The sequence below is a fragment of the Mustela erminea genome, chromosome 18 (genome assembly GCF_009829155.1).
Source record: "Mustela erminea isolate mMusErm1 chromosome 18, mMusErm1.Pri, whole genome shotgun sequence".
NCBI lineage: Eukaryota > Metazoa > Chordata > Mammalia > Carnivora > Mustelidae > Mustela > Mustela erminea.
Window position 1 is genome coordinate 49,466,520 of NC_045631.1, and position 21,227 is coordinate 49,487,746.

The following is a 21,227-nucleotide window of genomic DNA, read 5'->3' on the forward strand; positions in this document are numbered from 1 at the left end:
ATAGGAAAAAAATTTAAATTGCTCACTGTCCCTCAGCTCACTTGAATGGGACTATGGAGCCGTGAATGTCAGTGATTTTCTTTATTTGGTGACTGGTTATTGGGGGACTTTCTAAGCTCCAAGGCCTTTTGCTCTATCTCTCAGGGCCTCTTTTTAATAAAGACTCACAATTAAGCTTTCCTGTTTTTTATGAGGCCATTAGCTACTTGGATCAACTGAGACATAATCCAGAATTTTTGAAGTTCTATAGTCCAGCTTATACCCAATTAGGGATTATTTACTTAAGTATTACCATGACCCATCTCAAGGGTATAACCAGTAGGATATGGGCCGATCAGAATGGATGGCTGTCTTGGAGTGGGGGCTGGGGTGGGGTGTTGGGGCTGAAAGCCTCCCGATGTATGAGACGTTACCCTTCAGTTAGACTGGTGAAAGCAGGACACAAGGTCTTATGGGAAGAGCTGTTGGCCTCATGGTTGGTACTCAGAGATTTGGGGCAACAGCTATCTATCAACTGGTGTAAAAGGTTTTCAATATTTTCACACTGTGTATGTCCTACTACGCCTCCTTTCAAGAAAGATTTGGAACATCTTGATGTTGAAAGGACATAAACAACATAAAAAGAAAAAAACCCCACATGCAACAAAGAAAACAGAACAAGAACATATATTGTATATTTAAAATTATTGTACCTTTTATTTTTTAATGCTTTATTATTTCTTTAGAGTAGTTGTAGGTTTACAACAAAACTGAGAAGAAAGTGCAGAGGTTTCGCACACACCACCCATCCTCACACACGCAGAGCCTAGCCGTTATCTGCATCACTTACCGAAGTGGTACATTTTTAGCCAAAGTGAAACCTACACTGACATATCACCCCAAGTTTACCTTGGTCTATTTCTGGGCTCCCTGTTCTGTTCCATTGATCTATTTGTCTATTACTTTGCCAATACCACACTCTCTTGATAACTGGACCTTCATGTCTGTTGTTTGGTAAGATCAGGTGTTCATAGTGCCAAAGTTTCCTGAGCCCAGAACTCCTATGCTCAACCTACAGCATCTCTTTACCTCCTATCCCCTTAACCTGCTCCACAAAGAAGCTCCTAGAACATGGTAGGTTTGTTGAGGATGGCGTTTTGCACCATTTTTTTTCTTTTTTTTTCCAATGGAAGGCATTTCAGGCTTCTGGATAGGCTTGGGTCCCTGAAAAATTAATCAGAGTAGACTTTAAAGCTTAAGCCATAGTCCTGAGTCTTCTAATTTAATGATATTTTTATAGAAAGAAAAATCTGCTACTTTGGCAGTTTGGATTAGAAGGCCCAGTCAGTAGAAACTGCCCAGTTCAGCCCTCCATTTCATGATTATGTGGTCCATTTAGCGACACAGGTAGATTGTCTTTCCCAAATGCTTTTCTTCTTAAAAGCTTTGGTCATCAGGTCACCCAGCATTAAAATTCAGCTATCCCCTCCCTAGTAGGTGTGCAGTGCTGACAGAGCAGGAAGTGCCTCCTTCCGCCTCCCACAGGGTCAGACGGAGAAAGAGTGAAACTATGGTTAAGGAGCCGGTTATCATCCTATATTTTAGCATCATTGAATTCATCTTCCCATGTTATGTGATAGAAATTAACTAGCAACAGCAGACCCCACCAACACTATAAGCTACATATGGCCAAGGAGGACTTCTTTCAAGACGAGGAGGTCCCCAACTGTGCCTCCTAACGCCCAGCTTTCTTCTCTTGGATGATGGCTGGTTAGATTTCTCCATGCAAAGGTGTCCATGTTTTAGCTTTTCTCTCACACTGTCCTATGTATTTGTCAGGGGTTTAGAGTATCAAAAATGACTTCTCTCATTTCTAAGGCATTGACCAGTCTTTCAATATACAGGGTCTCATTTCTGAGGCCCCAAACTCAGTGACAAATACTCATCAGCGAAATTTCTCATGTACCCTGAGGATCATTCCCTACCTTAATCCCTAAGTGAAAGATGGAAAAGATACAAGAAACAGAAAAAGAAAAGAAAATCACCTGGGATGTGTGCAAGTGTGTGTGTGAGTGTGCGACATATGGGTCGACATGAACTTGTGTGTGTGTGTGTGTGTGTGTGTGTGTGTGTGTGTGAGACTATGCAATGTATGCTTGTGCACAAATGTGTGGGCGTGTGACAGCAATAGTTCTTTGTGGGCAAATGCTGCCTCCTAGTGGCATCTCTTACTTTCAAAAGTGTTTGCGAAAACAGTTGGCAATGAATGAAAGAAGATAACCAAGTCTCCCAGGGTCAAGCATCAGGCAACTTTCCGTGTATCTCACCTTTGTTATTTTTATTTTCCCAGTTATGCCATTGGGAAGGTAAAGAAACTCAAGCTCGGGGTGGTTATGTCACTTCATTTATCAGAGTCACAAAGCTAGTGACAGTTACCCAAACTTCAGAACTACGTCTTTTCTACCACTCTCAGGCTGCTAATTTAGCGATTAATTTTCCTGGTGGTTTGTCAAAATGATGGCAATCTAAAGTTAGAATTTCACAGCCTCGGGAGAAGTGCTGGAACATTCGTGGAGAGATTTCCTGGCAGGTGGTTGCCAGCGTGTAAGCACGCTGGCTGGGGCATATGCGTATTTCCGAAGGGGAGAGGAGCCGGTCTCTCTTTGTTGATAGCTCCCTTATGGCTCGTCCAAGAGGGCAGGATAGAGCAAGCCACGGGACAGGGATAGAACGCCAGGTGCAGCTTACTTCTGGCGTAAGGATGGAATCCAGCATCACTGTAATAAAGGTGGTAACTCTTTTTCTTCTTTTTTTCTTAGTAGTGAAGAAAAGAAAATAATGCCTCGCAATTCTGTTCCTGCTCTCTTTACACTGCATCTATTTTTTGTCTTACGATTTCTATTTTATGACCTGAAAATAGGAAGTTCTGAATCATTTCCTATCCAATTTAAGGAACTTGCTGGCTGTAGGATTATTGTGATATCAACCTCTAATGTGTTTACATAATAATAATCATTCTTGGTATTTGTAAATTGCTTTCCATTTAGATAGCTGAGATTCATTCATTTATTTCACTCTAATGATACAGAGTATCTTGATAATGCAAAGTGGTGAATCAACTGAAACTTGAGTAGTTAGATTATCAGTCCATGCTAAGTACTGTGTGCAGAGGCATTATTGGTTTTGAAACGATAAATCAAAATATGGAAGTTACAGACCTCATGTCAAATTCTAGAAAAATGGACAAAGGGCTAAAGGGGTCCTTTGCAAATGAATAAAAAGAAAAAAAACTAATAGAGATTTTAAAAATATTTCAATGTTTCTAAGAGTTTAAAAGGAAAATTAAAGAGGACTGTTTTTAATATACAGTTAGCACAGATTAGAAAAATTGTTAATGTGAGATAGCCGCTCTCAGGGACCATTGGGTGGGACTGGAAATTTGCAAAACACTCCTAGAAAGAAATTTGACAATACTGATCAAAAGCCTTAATTTTTTATGCTCATTGGAATATCTTTTATGGAGATAGCTGAAACTTCAACCAAGGTGCATATATTTAAAGATATTTATTGTAACATTATTTATAAGAGTAAAAAATTGCTAATAACTTACATGTCCAATCATGGAAGAAGAATTAAGCAAATTTTGTTGGATCCAAATGATGGAGCAATAAGTAGACAGTAGAGCAATTACACACACACACACTCACACACACACATACAATTTAAGGAAACATATGCAATTATTAATAGTGGTTATTCTTTAATGGTAGAATTACACATAATTTTTATTTTTTTCTTGAAACCTTTCAGTGTCTTCCAATTTCCCTGTAATAGCACTAAAATTTTATAATCTGATTTAAAAAACAATTCAAAAATCTCCATCTAGGAAAAAACATTTCATTTCTCTTTACAGGTAACTTTTGATTTATTATTATCATTTTTAAAGATTTTATTTATTTATTTGAGAGACAGAGAAAGAGAGAATGAGCAGGGGGAGAGGCAGAGGCAGAAGGAGAAGTCTCCCGACTGAGCAAGGCGCCAGATGCAGGACTCAATCCAAGGACCCTGGGATCCTGACCTGAGCCAAAGGCAGATGCTTAACCTACTGAGCCACCCAGGCGCCCCTATTATTCTTGCTAGTAAGTGGGAATAACTGCCTGATAGTCCACTGAAGTGATCCAAAGTCACTAACATTTGTTCTTAGGTATTGTACTTTCTCTTTTATATGTTTATTATTCACAGTCTTTCCAAATAGTGGACAAATTCACATTGAAGTTCTTGAAGCCCTGACTCAAAAAAATTTTAGAGGAGAAAAATAGAGTAAATTTCAAAATTTTGGGTCTGAGTCCATTTTTCCAAAAGAGTGCTATTTTTGGAGAGATTTGAGGCTATTTAGAAAGCAAAACAGAACTTAAAATATGTTTAATCGCTTCACCTAGAGAATCACTGGCCACATTTGAGTTGTATTCTTACATGTTTTCCTTTCTTTGTGTGTCTGGCACGTATATAAAATGGAATCATCATATTTTGTAACACACTTTTAGTATTTATTAGTGTAGACTTCTACTTTCGGTATGACTCTTTAAGGCAATTAAGGTATCACAAGAATGCCTTTAGGAAATTGTAAGTTGCTTTTTTTTTTAATTTAAAGATTTTATTTATTTATTTGACAGATCACAAGTAGGCAGAGAGGCAGGCAGAGAGAGAGGAGGAAGCAGGCTCCCCGCTGAGCAGAGAGCCCGATGCGGGGCTAGATCCTAGGGTCCTGGGATCATGACCTGAGCTGGAGGCAGGGGCTTTAACCCACCAAGCCACCCAGGCACCGCTTATGGTCATGTTTTTACTATCATGTTCATACTCTGTGTTACCCTTGGATTTTTAAAAATTGAGGTTAAATATTACTAGTTTTTGAAACAAACTTCTTTCATTTAAGTCACTTGTAGCTGATAGGAAATAATAGGTGTTTTTTGAAACAATATTTTCAATGGGAATAATGTTTCAATTTCAATCCGGTTTCTAACGCTGGAGCTAAAACAAGGTTGGGTATATATTTTCTTATCCTGACTTTATAATGACTATATAGTGTTTGCTTTATCTCCCCTCTATTCCCATAACATACTTTTTATATACCTTTCAAGCCAGGTGATGTAATCTGATTCCAAATATGGTTATTTGGTGTTTGTCTTATTACCTCCTACTATACGTTAAACTTTTGGAGGGTGGAAACTCATCTTTGTTTTCACAACTCCTGAAGATTTGTCGAAGCTGGAACCATTTGTGAAGTCCCCTTCTCTGAGAAAGGAATCCTGATGCTTGTCCTTCAGCACAAAGGTGAGCTACTAAAATGTCACATTAATACAGCGGGATGCCCCATTTCCTGACCACACCTGATCTGATTAAGTGTTCTTACTTGATTCAAATTAGACCAATCAAGTGCACTCTCCCAGGAAGAAGTTTGGATTCAGAACAGTTAGTCTTCCGGGGCCTCTTGAATGAAAGCTTTGTAAACTAGGAAGTTAATTAAGGGTGGCTATGTTCCACCACAGGTGCAGAGAAAGGCACAAAAGACCTGTCTGCCTTCATTCTTTGACTGATAAACATTTACAGATTGTCTGTAAGTGGCAGGTATTCTGCAAGGTGCTGGGTCTCCAATGATAAACACAGCATATGTGGTTCCTCTCCTTGTGGATCCTACAAACATTTGAGAAAGATTGCTAGTTTAGTGAATAATTGATTACAAATTTTGATACATGCAATGAAGAGAAGGAACAGGGGCTTTGAAAGAGAATAATGGGTGCATTAAGAATCGATGAAGGATTGAGTAAGTGACATTTAAGCCGAGGTGAAGAGCAAGGTGTTAGAACATTCCTGGTAGAGGAAACATTCCCTGTAGATACATACTAGATGTTCACTGACACCTAGTAGCATTCAATAAATACATTTTCAGCTGAAAAATTATCATGCATTGTAAGAAAACCAGACACAGAAGTCCTATTAGTTGGTTGCCCTAGGTGTTTGGCCATAAAAGGTTTATGTGAAGCTGTATTTTTCAGGCCACATAAGCTTGGGGCTATACTGCAGCAGTCACAAAAGAGTATTTATCTGTCTTTACCCTTGAGGTCCCTGAGTGGACTCTGATTCCCGCCATTTCTTCCCAAATATTAATGAAGGTTCCTAGGGTGGGTCTCATGCATGCTGTGTATGTTACTAAACTATCATAGGCTTGCATCATTTATTTTTCTCTAAGTGCCCGTAGCTGTGAGAATGCTGTTATTCTCACTTCTTGTCTCTGATGCTTGATGAAGGTGTTCCTGCTGCTAATTTTCACTGATGCTGCCTTGAGGTTGCTGGCGCCCACACTAGGGGCAATGTTGTCTGTACTGAGTGTGCTACCTTCAGAAATTACATTCACAAATGCCGGTTATGGCTTCTGTTCTCAATGGTTAAATGGGTAATCAATCCACACCCAGGAGTTCTTAACCTAGGTTCTATGAATGGGCTTCAGAAATTCTGGAAACCCTTTGATTTGTATCCATATTGTGGGGCATGGGGGCATTTGATGGTGAAGGGGGAAGGGAGGAAGGTTATACATTTTTAATATTTTCGAAGGATGTTCCTTACCTCTAAGGATTAGGAATGACTCTGTTACAACAAGAGGAGGAGAACTGGAAGCCATTCCAAGGCCAGCACTGTGCTTTATGGAGAATAGCCTTTCTCTTCAATTTTTTTATCATCATGGAACCAGACCTGCTCACCATCTCTTAGGATGAGTTACTTCCTAGCAGTTCCTTGATTCTCATGTAAGGAGATTCTTTATATTTTCCACCAGACCTTATATAGGCTTGAATCCCAAGATAAATGCAGCTTAGTCTCAAACTGGTATCCCAGCTTCATATTTATAACATAAATGACACTAATAACCTCCATGCATATCATAACAATAATTTTGTCTGCATAAATATATATGTATGTACAGTTGACACTTGAACAACATAGGGATTATCCATGTTGAAAAACCATGTGTAATTTTTAACTCTCCCAAAACCTAACTACTAATAGTCAATTTTGACCAGAAGTCTTACTGATAACACGAATAATTGATTAATACATATTTTGTGTGTTACATGTATCATTTACTGTATCCTCACAATAAAGTAAGGTAGAGATAAGAAAATCATAAGGAAAGAAAAAAACATTTATAGGACTATACTGTTGTTATTTATGGGAAAAAATTGGTGTATAAGTGGACCCAGGCAGTTCTAACCCATGTTGTTCAAGGGTCAATATACTTTTTTTTTTTTTTTAAGATTTTATTTATTTGACAGACAGAGATCACAAGTAGGCAAGAGGCAGGCAGAGAGAGAGAGAGGAGGAAGCAGACTCCCTGCGGAGCAGAGAGCCCAATGCGGGGCTCAATCTCAGGACCCTGGGATCATGACCCAAGCTGAAGGCAAAGGCTTTAATCCACGGAGCCACCCAGGAACCCCCAATATACTTTTTAAATGAAAAAATTGGCAGTCTCATAGTTCTTAAAAGTGGAAAGGGAGATTTTCTTATCTTCTTTCACTTATTTAGGGAAAATACTTAAGAAGTCTACTTTCTTAATTTTTTTTAGTAATGACTTTTTACTTTCAATCATATTTTTCCTGCAATTATTTCTGCTCAGATGAACTTGACTTTATTTTTACCTTTGATCTCTTTTTTCACCTTCCTTTTTTTTGCTCATTTCATTTAGACATCAATTGTCAAAAACTCATTTCATGTTCTTCCTTCAATGTGGTTATATATTTCGAACTTCACTGAGTGGTCAAATTCCTGCAATTAATTGCTTGCATGGGTTTTGCATCCCTGAATCTCAGTGCAAATGATCTGGATGACTGATCATTCTTTAGCCATAAACATGCTTTGGAAATATGCTTTGGAAAACTAATTTCTAAAGCATTTCAGTTTCCTTCCTTTAGCCTTTATAATTTGTCATGGAAACAATGAAGAACTGTTGATGCTTATTTCTGGTAGGATGAGTTTGAAAAAGCACCTTGGAGAGAATACGACTTCCCTCTGGAAGCTTGAAAGTAACGAGTTACAAATGAATGAATCTTCTATTTTCTTTATGGAAAAACTGAAAAGTTGCTTCAAGCTGTGCTTATGTTAGATTTGGCATCACACTGAGTGTATCGCGGATACTGCAGAAGAAATCCTGTTGTGAAATTAGATGAGAAACAGTGGTAAACTGAATTTCACTTAAGTGAGTGTTTTTACAATTTAAATTTTGTTTCTGCCCGGTATTTGGATAAATATACTTCAGAGCTCTTCCAGAAATGTAATAGAAGACCAAAAAATATCACAACATAGCAACGCAGACATGGAGACTGCCGTTGAGGTGCTTGAGACTTCCTGGGAGTAAAACAAATTACATTTTTCCCACTGGATCCTGCTATTCTACATAGAACTGGTAAACACAAAACTCTTTATTTTATTTCAGCATCCTCAGAATTTGGGGTCCAGTTTCTTTAGTCCTCGGAGAGTTCTGAATGCAAAAAAAAAACCCAAAAAACAAAAAACAAAAAAACAAGCTAATGCTCACTTTCCCCCTTTAATCCGACCTCATCATTCACCTCTGGTTCCCACTTCTGAGATACCAGGCAGAACATTCTCACTTCTGTAGACTCAATGACGTCTGCCCACATGGGCACACCCTTCTGTGAACACCCCTCTAGCTATTCTATTTCTCTTTACCCTTTACCTGTTTCTTCTCTACAACACCTAAAATGTTCACAAGAGACTCTCCTCGCTGGATGTCCCAGGGGAGCAGTGTGCCGACAGCGATCGTGTTACCCTGGGAACCTCCGCCTACGTACCATCAGGCTGCTCAGCCAGCCTGGAGGCTGCGCGACACCCGGGAACGTCGCCATGGCAACAGCGCGGCGCGCTCACCGGGATCTGGAGGGAACGAGTACGGAAGTCCCGCCTCCGAATTGCCGGGAGCGTCGCCATGGCAACGGCGCCGCGCGCAGGTCGCGAGCGGCGGGGTGGGAAGGGGGCGGGGAATGAGGGCGCGGAAGTCCCCGCCCCTGGGCTGCTAGGGCGGCGGCGACCGCGGCGGCCCGCAAGGATTTGAAACCGTTTTTTCTGTGGCGGAGGTGGCGGCGGCGGCGCGGCCGACCGGAAAGCTTGCATGTAGGGGCGCCAGGTTCTCGACTTCCCGAATTTCCCCGCCCCGACCCTACACCCGGGTTCTCGAGTGGAATTTTGCGCGGGAGGGCGGCCGCCCCTCCCGTGCGGGCCCGTTCGGGGAGGGGCGTCGCCCCGCAGGCCCCGGGCCCGTTCGCAAGGCCTGTGGGGCGCGCGCCCGGCTGGGGGGTGAGGGTGAGGGTGAGGGTGGGGGGGTATTGAGGGTGGGGGTGGGGCTGGGGCGTCGGGGCGCGGACCGCTGCGATTCCACTTGGGGGTGAAACCCATTCCCGGAAAGTTCTGGGTAAAGTTTGCTAGATGGATGGAGCTGGTCCGCAGGACGCGGTCCCGAGGTCGGACCGCAAGGCTGGTGCTGGGGAGGAGAAATCTGTGTCCTGCACAGGGCAGGGGAGCGGCCGCGGCCTCGCGGGCTCGCAGCCCCCCGCCCCGCGCCCGCTGGCCGCTGAGACACGGGAAGTTCCTCCGAGGACAGGATAGGCGACCCCGGAGTTCGGGCCGGACGGGTGTGCTGGCTCCCGTGTGGGCGACAGTCCCGACGCCCGAGTCCTCGGAATGGCCTGGCCCAGCGCCAGGGCGTGCGTGCGGGGGACACCGAGTGTCCCCGAGGTCCGGGGTTCAGGAGAACAGCACCGGTGCAGACGAACAGCTTTTCTTCTGATCCTTGTGTGGCTGTTTTAGCGTTTGTCCTTTATATTCAAAGATGAGTAACAATAAGGTACAGAAGGCAAACGGAATGACAAGGGCCTCTGCGTGGTGGCCAGGCTGCAGTCTGGCGCGCACGACGGCGGGCACACAGTGTCCAGGCCCAGCTGCCACTTTCCGTGGGACTGACTCTAGGGCAGTTACTCCACGCCGCTGAGCCTCGACTTCCTCCCTTGGGAAATGGCCATGAAAGAGGGCCGGTCTCCCAGGGCGATGACTGGGAACCGTTTGTAAAGCGCACAGCATGCTGCTGGCACCGTCAGGGAAGTCCTAGTCCGCGCTCTGGTAACTGTCCAAGCATCACGTGCACCTGTAAAACTTCTGATTTACCGAGGGACGCATGTCAAGTTTTCTGGAATGACTCACCATGCATTTAAAATAATGGTTTGAGGAAAACTGATTTTTGCAACTTCCGGGATTTTGTTTATTGTGTTTGGCCGAGGTGTATTCTTTGGCAGCGTGGCTGCTTTTCTCCCAAGGCCTTTTAATATTGGTGGCTTGCATCTGCTTTGCTGATGCCTGTGGAGGCTAAGCACCTTGAGAAGGTCTTAGCCCATTTAATAGGTGTCCACATGTAAATAGGTTTAAAAAAAGTCAATGCCAGTGAGTTAAATAAAAGACGTGGTCAAATATAGATTATTACCATAAGCAAGAGTGACCCAACTGAGTTCTTTTTTTGCTTTTAAAGTAATTTATGTGATTGGTAGGCACATGAGACATACTGAAATACAGTTTTAAGTAGTGATCCACCTTTTTGCCTAGCTGGAACTAAGTAGATAATAGTTTGTTTACAAGATGTAATTTGGGTAGCAAGAATTCCTTGAAGGTTTGAAATGATAACTTAATTTTTTCCTTTTTGCATTTCTTAATTTTGTTGGCAAATAAGTAAAGGATAAGGAGATGTAGATTTTTAGCTTTTTCCCAATATCACATTGACCCTTGATTGAGTTTTTAAAAAAAGTGTACTCCACTATTGTGTCATTATAGTGATTGCCTTTCTGCTTTTCAAAATATGTCTTTATTAGTTGGAGATGTCTCTGATGTTTATGTAAATGCCCAAGAGGTCAGATATAATGGATCTGAGAGCTAGGGATTTCAGAATTTTAATCTGAGCTTTGTGCTTAATTTCATGACTTTGAGGCAGTATTTCAGCTGTTGAGTTTTAGTTTTCCCTAATATTAAACACTAACATCTCCTGTGTGTGTCAAAGGATTTATTGTGAATTAGTGATTATTAGAAATCTTTTTGTTTTAGCTTTATCTATGGGTGTTCTCAGGCAAATGTTTGAGCACCTGTGCAGATTGCACTGTTTCAGTCTGGGAGTACTCCTAGGCTAGAGTGGTGCTTAAAATTGTGAGTTTGGGAGGTTCTGTTTGTGTTTTCATCCATTTTAATAGTTACTTTTTAGCTTTATGATCTAATATCCTGCAGTTGTAACATAGCCCTCTGCTACCAAGTACCTTAACAGGTGTAATTATACAGGAATGCCGTTAGTTAGTGTAGGAATGCCAGATGACCAAACACCCCCAAGCCAACTAACCAATCAGAACATGCATTTAAATAAAATTTGACTTAACCATGTCTTACATTTGAAAATATGTTTCTTCTACTGTGATGCACCAGGTAGGATGACCAGTTATGGTAAATAAGAATTAAGGCCATGTACTATTTCTATTCTAGAAGATCTATTTGGTACTTGGAACAGAATATTCTAAAAGAATTATTAGTCTCACTTTAAAGTGGGACATTATTCTGTTTTGTTAGCATTTATGTACCAGTCAGTTCTTGAGCTTCTAATAAGGTGCCACATAATGTGCCAGGTACCTACCAAGACGTGTACGTCATGGGCCCTGCCTTCCAGGAGCATCTCACAGATGGTGGAAGACATGTAAATAATGAACAGAGGTGTACGAAAAATAATGGCACAGTGAGTGCCGCGCCACACATGTGATCAGTGCACACGGAGAAGGGAACACAGGAGTCTGGGCCGAGTGGGGCAGGATTTTCTCCGAAGCGCCATTTGGGCTGCATTTTCCTGACTGCGGGCAGAGGGAACCCCCTGTGAAGAGGATGTGGAATCATGTCAGGGCTTGGAGTGTTGCAAGAATGGCGCAGAGGTCACCGGCAGGGATATGGCCCTTGGTGGGTAGACGAATTAGGCAGAGAGGTGAGAGGTGGGCTCCAATGCAAAGGCACTCGTAGGCCCAACTTTGGGTTTGGGTATATGTTGATGCAGTAGGTCAAGAGAGATTCTTAAATAGAGAGTGATATGCTTAGCTTTGCACTTAGGGAACTTACTCTGGTACCAGTGACTGAAGTAGGGAAACCAGACGGTGGGGAGGTCGGCTGGAGGAGGGCAAGGGAGTGGTGGGAAGGGCTTTCTCGGAGATGGTGACAGTGAGAAGCGAGACACCAGCAGGTCTGGAGACATTTCTGAGTATTTGTTGCTATATTGGCTTGAGGGGGGTTTAGAGAATGGGAACAGTGGAGGGGATGGAGGCCACGGGGATGGAAAGTTTGAACCCACGAGGAGGTAACTGATAGGTGATGGAAATCCTGGCATTAGAGACGACAGTTAATGCTTCAGACACAGAAGCAAAGGAGGGAAGGAGGTATTCTGTTCTCTTAGAGGTAAGCCGAGAGGTGGAGGGAAGAGGATTTGGGGTGTCACCACCGGATTATTTTTCCCATGAAGGAGGAGGTAAGATTTGTTTAAAATTGAGAGTGAGGGGAGACAAGAGCAGTTGGAGGGGCTTTGAGCAGCTTTTAAGCTGCTTTGTGGAGGAGGAAATAGGGAAAGACACGTGGAGGGCTCGGTAAGGTGGGAAGCTGTCTGACTGCAGGCAGCGCCATCTTTCTCCCCAGCCCCTTCCTGAGGGAATGAAGGCGGGCGTCGCAGGAGCGCGGTCTTGCTGAGGAAAGTGTGCGGATTTCTAACTTAAGGAATTTCTTCAAAACCTATTGACTTTTGGGATTCACCTTCTTATAGGTAGTGTTTTTCTTGCCAGTTTGGAAGAAATGCGAGGACTAATGTTAAGGTTTTTTGAGGGGAATTAAAAATTTTGAATGTACAGTTACAAATCACTTTTTTGGTATACAGTTCACTGAACTTCTACACATGCATAGAAAAGGGTCTTATAACCTCCTGTGCAGACAATAAACAGAACAATTTCCAACACCCCAGCTCCTTCCCTTGTGCCACTTCTTTGTATTCAGACTGTCCCCCAACTGCTAACCCCTGAGAACCGCTGATCTGTTCTCTATACTCTTACTGTTCGCCTTTTCTAGAATGTCATACAAATGGATAGCTTGAGTAGATAGCCCTTTGAGGATGGTTTCTTTCACTCAGCGCAATACATTTGGGGTTATCCATGCCCCGTATGTTAGTAGTTGGTAGCTTTCTGTTGCTGGGCCCTCCCTCCGTTGGGCGGATACACCGCAGTTTGTTTATTTCCCGGCTGAGGGACATATGCATTATTTCTTGTGTTTGGTGATGATCCAAGAGCAAAGCTGCTACAAGCCTTATATTCAGGTTTTTGTGTGATTATAGACGTTGTTTCACTTGAGTAAATACCCAAGAGTGGGATTTCTGGGTCATATATGGTAAGGGTGTGTTGGACTGTGTAAGAAACTGCTAAATTGTTTTCCAGTGTGGCTGTGCCATTTTGCATTCCTCCCAGAAATTCGTGAGAGTTCTTGTTCTGTGTTCTCACCAGCATTTGGTATCGTTTGTTTGGTATTTTTTATTTTAGCTGTCCTAATAGGTAGAGTGAGATCTCATTGTGATTTTAATTTGCATTTCCCTAATGATTAATGACACGGAGCGTCTTTCCATGTGTTTAGTTGTCATTTACACATTTTCTTTGGCAAAGGGACTCTTTTTTTCCTACTTATTTTTGTTTTTTTGTTTTTTTCCCCTTATGATTGAGTTTTGAGAGTTCTTTGTATGTTTTTCATATAAATCCCGTATGAGATATATGATTTACAAATATTTTCTCCCAGGCTGTGGCTTACCTTTTCAATCCCTTAATGGAGTACTTTGCAGAGCAGTTTTTTATTTTGGTGAAGGTCAGTATGATAATTTTTCTTTTATGGGGAGTGCTTTTGGTCGTCATATCTGAGATATTCTTGTCTAATCCAAGGTCATGAAGATTTTCTCTTATGTTTTCTTCTAAGAGTATTACAGTTTTACATTTTACACTTTAGGGCTTTGATTTCTTTTAATTTTTGTATGCAGTGTAAGGTCTAGGCCAAGATTTATTTATTCACTTTGTATATAAATGTCCAATTGTTAAGGCGTTTAAAACCTCTGTTATAAAACCTGTTATTTCTCCAAGAATTGCACTTTTGTCAAATACTAGCTGTCCATACTTGCATTGGTCAATTTCTGAAATCTAGTTGGCCCTGTGAGCCTGTGTGTCTTATGCTCTCACCAGTACTACATGGTCTTGATTCCTTAGCTTGATAGCACATCTTAAGATCAGATAATTGAGTTCTCCAACTGTGGGGTTTTTTTTTTTCCCCAGAATTGTTTTTGATATTCTAGCTCTTTTACATTTTTACATAAATTTTAGAACCAGCTTGTGCACATTTACAAAGAATACTGCTGGAATTTTGATTAGGACTGCAACATATTTATAGGTCAATTTGGGGATATTTAACACTATTTAACACTAATGAGTTTTTCTTGATCTTTTTCATTAGAGTTGTGTAGTTCTCAGCAGACAGATCTTAATATTTTAATTTTAAATCTTTTATAGACTGAATTATGGAAATTGGAAGTGAAGAAGAAAAATGGGAGAAGCTGGATGCAGAATTTGATCACTTTGTGGTAGATATGAAGCCCTTTGTTCTAAAATTACCCCATAGGTCAGGTAAGATTATGATTGCAAACCAGATTTTAAGATTAATTTTTCTTTATATTATCTTTTCAAACCAGTGAATTATCACAATGAAGAGAACGCTTAATTTCTTTTTTCTTTCTGTTTTTTTGGTGAAAGGTTTATTTATTAGAGAGTGAGTGTGTGCCTGTGAGCAAGGGGAAGGGGAGAGGGAGAGAGAGAATCTAAAGCAGACTCCTTGCTGAGCGCAGAGCCCTATCTGGAGCTCGATCTCACTATCCTGAGATCACGATCTGAGTTGAAACCAAGAGCTGGATGTTTAACCGACTGAGCCACCTAGGCGCCCCCAAAAGCTAAATTTCTTTAATCACAGTTTCATGTTAAGCTGATGTAGAATTGTGTGCTTTGAGCTATTCAAGGGTATATAGAAATTTAGTGATAATATCCTAGTAAACTGTGGGAAGATCTAGTAAACTAGATCTGTAAACTGTGGAAAGAGTGTGATATCACTCTCAGACATCGTGAGCTTAAAGCCCGTGGATCTCTAACGTTAGCTACAGCTGTTTCTTCCTGCATCTTTTTCCTCCCTGAAGTGCTTCCTCTTTCAGGAGTCTACTACTATCCATCTGTTCTCTGACAGTTTTATTTATCAAAGCAGAAAAAAAAGTCTATTGATTTTGTATGCTTATTGGTTGACTGAATGAAATCAATTGTGAATGAGTTTTTGTTACTATCTTGTCTGTGCTTCCTGGCCTGTTTAATAATGGGATGAGAGTCTTTGTATCAAGTCAAAGACTTTCAGATGACTTAGGAATCAGAGAACAATTGGAGAGAGTTTGGGGAGCCAGGATGATTCTTTACGCCATTGTAGGCTGTAAAGGTTAATGGCATTTGTTAGTGGGGAATAGCGCCAAGATACTCTGGCTTTTACCCATGTTTTGTCCAAGTTCCCTGTTTCCCTGAGGTGTATAAGTCAAGTCCATGTTCAAAATGAGGAAGCAGCTTCATATTAGATATTTGTTCCAGGGGTCTGCATTGGGAGAAGGGAATGTAGTGTATGAGTTATACATTCTGTGGTCACCTTCTATTCTGGGGCTATGGCCTTACTTAGGATAGCTTGGCATGGTCTTCCTTCTAAGCTTCTTTCTCTACTCTCTTCTTTTGCCTCATCAGACTGTAACCTCTTCTTTCTCCCTCTGCTAGTCTTTAAGATACATATTTCATGTCCTGTGGCTCAGTCATGATCATTTGTATTGTTTGTATATTATTTGATTAATTGTATTTCTATTTCATGATATCTATACTGTGTTCTTTTCTGATATTTCCTACCTTTTTTTTGGGTCTTTTTTATTCTGTTCTTTTGTATTTCTATTTCATGATATCTATACTGTGTACTGTGTTCTTTTCTGATATTTACTACCTTTTTTTGGTCTTAGATCTGCTGATTTGGACAAATTTGTATTAAGTCTCTCATATTTCATTTAAAAAAATTTTTTTAAAAGATTTTACTTATTTATTTGACAGACACATCACAAGTAGGCAGAGAGGCAGGCAGAGAGAGAGAAGAGGAAGCAGGCTCCCCGCTCAGCAGAGAGCCCGATGCGGGGCTCAATCCCAGGACCCTGGGATCATGACCTGAGCCGAAGGCGGAGGCTTAACCCACTGAGCCACCCAGGCACCCCTTCATTTTCTTTTAAAAATGGATGTTAGGTTCGGGCACCTGGGTGACTCGGTGGGTTAAAGCCTCTGCCTTCGGCTCAGGTCATGATCCCAGGGTCCTGGGATTGAGCTCCGCATTGGGCTCTCTGCTGAGCGGGGAGCCTGCTTCTTCCTCTCTCTCTCTGCCTGCCTCTCTGCCTACTTGTGATGTGTCTGTCAAATAAATAAGTAAAATCTTTAAAAAAAAAAAAAAAGGATGTTAGGTCGTATGGTTGGATTAATTGTAATCTTTGGTTCATGACTCATTGTCAGTATTGGTATATCCTGCCCTTTAATTAATTAATTAATTAATAATGAATGTTCTAGAACTCACATCCTAATCAAGAGCTGGAATAATGATGAAAACATATATCTTCTTATAGCTAAATGCTACTTAACAATAATGGCTTTCTCCAGTACTTTAAGTAGAGTAAAGAATTCTTTTCATGGACTAAATTGTACTAAATTTTGGCCATTAGGTTATTATATAGATTTCAGTTTGCAACAAGGTATATAGAAAGTACATAATTTGAAAAAAGTGTTTTCTTAAGTTTATCAGTTTCACTTTTTCCCCCCCTCAAAATACACCAAGTATTTCATGAAGTTTGCTTTGTGATTATATAATTTTCAAAGCTAAAAATACAAAAGTTCTTTAAAGGTTAGCCCTCATACCTGTAAGTGATAAATCTGGTATAAGCAAAGTGGTAAATCCGTCCTGAGTGATTTTTGTAGGTAAAACAGTAAATGAATATGACCTTTAGAAATAAGAGATTAAAGCAGAGTTATGATTTATGTTAGATATATAATCCTTAAATTGAGTTAAACTGATAAAAGATTAATCTCAAAATAGTTTTCATGAGACAGGAAAATAATTCTGTGTAGTGGTCAGATAAGGTAGTCAATGGGTCATTTTATGTGGATTATATGTGTATTTTTAAAGTTGTTTTTAAAGGGATAATTATTTTGCTAACTTACATGTTGATAGCCCTCAATTATTTTTAGAGAGGTTAAAAGAAAACCCTGAATGAATCAACTACAAATCTGAAATTTATCAGCTTAGTAAATAAAACATTTGAGATTGAATTTTAGGGTAAGTTTAAAATGCTTAAGTAAGATTGCATTTCAGCTCTCATTTGGTTTGTATAATTAGAATTACAGAAAGATTTTTCAGCCCAGCTAAAATTATCTTAGAGATGTATTTATAGCATAATTTTTTCTCAGAAATTATTCAATAGCGATCAGAGATTTTATTTTTGAGAACATATTTCTTTGCATTTGTCTTGCCTGATCACTATTTAACTAAAAAAGTTAACCTTTTCACGGGTTGGCAAACCATAGCCTCCCAGGGCCAAAACCAGCTTGCTGTCTTTTCTCTAAAGTTTTATAGAAAATACTGCTGCCCATTTGATCACACGTAGCCTGGGGCTGTTTTCATGTTATGGTGGCAGAGTCAAGTAGTCACGTCAGAGACCGGCTGGCCAGCACAGCCGAAAATGATGGCCTGGCATTTTACAGATAACGTTTGCCGCCCCTGGTCTAGACCAAAAAAGATGTTTCATAGGCCTTTACTGTTTTATTTTCTGAAAAATCAAGTTTCTAATGGTTCTTATGTATTTCTAGAACGGCAGAGGTGTGCACTCTGGATCAAAAAACTGTGTGAGCCTTCAGGAACAGGTGCAGGAATAATGGGCAGGAAGAATCGGAACCTGTATGCCAAACTGCTACTGCACATGCTGAAGCGAGGAGTGCTCGAAGGCCCCTTTACACACCGACCTGAACCAGGGACACTGAAAACCTTACCTTCGTACATGGTGGGTGTCATTTACCAAGAGGTGTCTCAGCTTCATTTCTTTAAAAATGTCAACTCATCATCCCAGTTGGGAATGATTATATTATTACGTTACAAGTCCTGGATAATATATGAGTTAAAACTGTTTTTTTTCCTTCCTGATTCACTTTTTCCCCCTTTGAAGAGAAACCAGATATTGGCCTTATGGGGATTATGCGTATTGATCTAGCCATCCCATAATATTCTCCTGAATTTCTGAAAAACAGAAAGTAAACTTTTTAATATTGAGCCTTAGTTTCCCCACTAGTTTTCACTGGACAACATTAGCCATTACTTATGTATATCAGTGAATTTTAGTTTATTAAGCTCACATACATCATTTAAAAATCATGAGAGGTTGGATTGAGTGACTTTCTACTCCAATAAAATGACGATAGTAAGTTGGAGTTTATACTTTGTTTAATTTCACTATCAAAATCAGCTGTTAGAGAAGTAGTTATAATTATGTTTGATTGGTGAGTTGCCACTGTCTTGATCTTGGTAACCATGAAATATGCCTTGGTTTGTGTGGTGTTTGAATACTTGAGAAACCTGACTTGAGTACTTGGTATTGATAGCTGTTATTAGGATATTTATCTATTTAAAAAAATGACTTTGGTTAACTTAAACCAAAATGCAGTGAAGAGGCCTACTGCGCACTAGATGGTAATTTTGTTGATCAAGGAGAGATGCCAAAAGTTGTAATGCTGGTTCCAACTGTATGGTAAAGTAGAGCCACGTATTTTCCTTCAGATCAGTGGGCTTGGGGGTAGTAGTAAAGTTTCTGGTTAATGCAGAGTTTCCTTCAGAAGTGTTTCAGGAAGCTCTGCTCACTTAAAAAGCAATTAGTGGGCCGCTGCCATTCTTCTTAAAGACTGAAGGTAGAACCTTGTCTGAAGCACCTTCAGATGTTGAGATATGGGTATGTTGCATCATGTTTTTCCATTCATACTCATTTCACAGACTCATTGGAAGGTTTGATTTCACAAATAGTAACAATGAGAAGGCCCAGGGACCCATCTTGAATCTTCTAGTTAGTTTATGGCCAGAGCTAAACTCCAGGTCTTCACCTCTATTGCTCCTCCTTTACCTTATCGAGGGATTCTTAATTTCTGTTTCTGATTTTTATGGATTGTGGTTTCTCTGTCCGCTGATTTTGTGTGTGTGTGCAGAGTAATTAGTGGTGATCACAGAAAGAACTAGAGCACATGATTTAAAAAGAATTTTCGATTTATCTTTTTTTTTTTTAAACTGGGATTTCTAGTATTCCATTTCATTTTCACTATCAGTTTATTAGCCATATCTCTCCTTTTTAGTAGTTGCCTTAGGGCTTACAAATTGCATCTTTAAGTTATGGTAGTTTACCTTCAAAAATATTATACCAATTTATGAATTATGGAAGAAGCTTCTAAGATTTCCTCCTCCCATTCTTTGTGCTATAAGTTTTCATCTATTTCACTCCTCAATGTATTTTATTTTTAATTTTAATTCCAGTATAGTTAACACACAGCATTATATTTGTTTCTGATGTATAATATAGTGATTCAATATTCCGTACATCATTCAGTGCTCATTGTGATAAGTGTATTCTTTTTTTTTTTCAGGTTTTCTTATTCCCAGATTTATTTTTTTTAATTTAATTTTATTTTTCAGTGTTCCAAGATTCATTGTTTCTGCACCACACCCAGTGCTCCATGCAATACTTGCCCTCCGTAATACCAGCCACCAGGTTCACATATTCCTCCCCACCACTCCAAAACCCTCAGTTTGTTTCTCAGAGTCCACAGTCTCTTATGCTTCATCTCCCCCTCCGATTTCCCCCAATTCACTTTTCCTTTCCTTCTCCTAATGTCCTTCATGTTCCTTATGTTCCACAAGTAACTGAAACCATATGATAATTGACTCTGCTTGACTTATTTCACTCAGCATAATCTCCTCCAGTCCCGTCCATGTTGCTACAAAAGTTGGGTATTCATCCTTTCTGATGGAGGCGTAATATTCCATTGTATGTATGGACCATATCTTCTTTATCCATTCATCCATTGAAGGGCATCTTGGTTCTTTCCACAGTTTGGCGACCGTGGCCATTGCTGCTATAAACACTGGGGTACAGATGGCCCTTCTTTTCACTACATCTGTATCTTTGGGGTAAATACCCAGTAGTGCAATTGCAGGGTCATAGGGTAACTCTATTTTTAATTTCTAAAGGAATCTCCACACTGTTCTCCAAAGTGGCTGCACAAACTTGCATTCCCACCATCAGTGTAAGAGGGTTCCCCTTTCTCCACATCCTTTCCAACACTTGTTGTTTACTGTCCTGTTAATTTTGGCCATTCTAACTGGTATAAGGTGGTATCTCAATGTGGTTTGATTGGAATCTCCCTGATGGCTAATGACAAACATTTTGTTGTGTCTGTTAGCCATATGTATGTTTTCTTTGGAGAAGTGCCTGTTCATGTCTTCTGCCCATTTTTTGACGTGAATATCTGTTTTTTGAGTGTTGAGTTTGAGGAGTTCTTTATAGATCTTGGATATCAGACCTTTGTCTGTAGTGTCATTTGCGAGTATCTTCTCCCATTCTGTGGGATGCCTCTTTGTTTTGTTGACTGTTTCCTTTGCTGTGCAGAAGCTTTTTATCTTGATGAAGTACCAAAAGTTCATTTTTGCTTTTGTTTCCTTTTCCTTTGGCGACATGTCTTGAAAGAAGTTGCGGTGGCCGATGTCTAAGAGGTTACTGCCTATGTTCTCCTGTAGGGTTTTGATAGATTTTTACGTCATGTTGAGGTCTTTTTTCCATTTTGAGTTTATCTTTGTGTGTGGGGTAAGAGAATAGTTGAGTTTCATTCTTCTGTACATAGCTGTCCGATTTTCCCAGCACCATTTATTAAAGAGACTTTCTTTTTTCAACTGGATATTTTTTCCTGCTTTGTCAAAGATTATTTGACCATAGAGTTGTGGGTCCATATCTGGACTCTCTGCTCTGTCCC

At 40.4% G+C, this 21,227-nt stretch overlaps 1 protein-coding gene across 1 annotated transcript in view; it reads left to right on the forward strand.

Annotated features, from left to right (window-relative positions):
* Window positions 1-9,016: 9,016 nt before the first annotated feature.
* CEP112 (centrosomal protein 112) overlaps window positions 9,017-21,227 on the forward strand; it is a 406,137-nt gene continuing 393,926 nt past the window's right edge. The window contains exons 1-3 of the mRNA XM_032319493.1: window positions 9,017-9,156; window positions 14,634-14,747; window positions 18,033-18,223. Of these exons, the coding sequence (XP_032175384.1) occupies window positions 14,642-14,747; window positions 18,033-18,223 (297 nt within the window). The 5' untranslated portion in view covers window positions 9,017-9,156; window positions 14,634-14,641. The remainder of the gene's footprint in view (window positions 9,157-14,633; window positions 14,748-18,032; window positions 18,224-21,227) is intronic.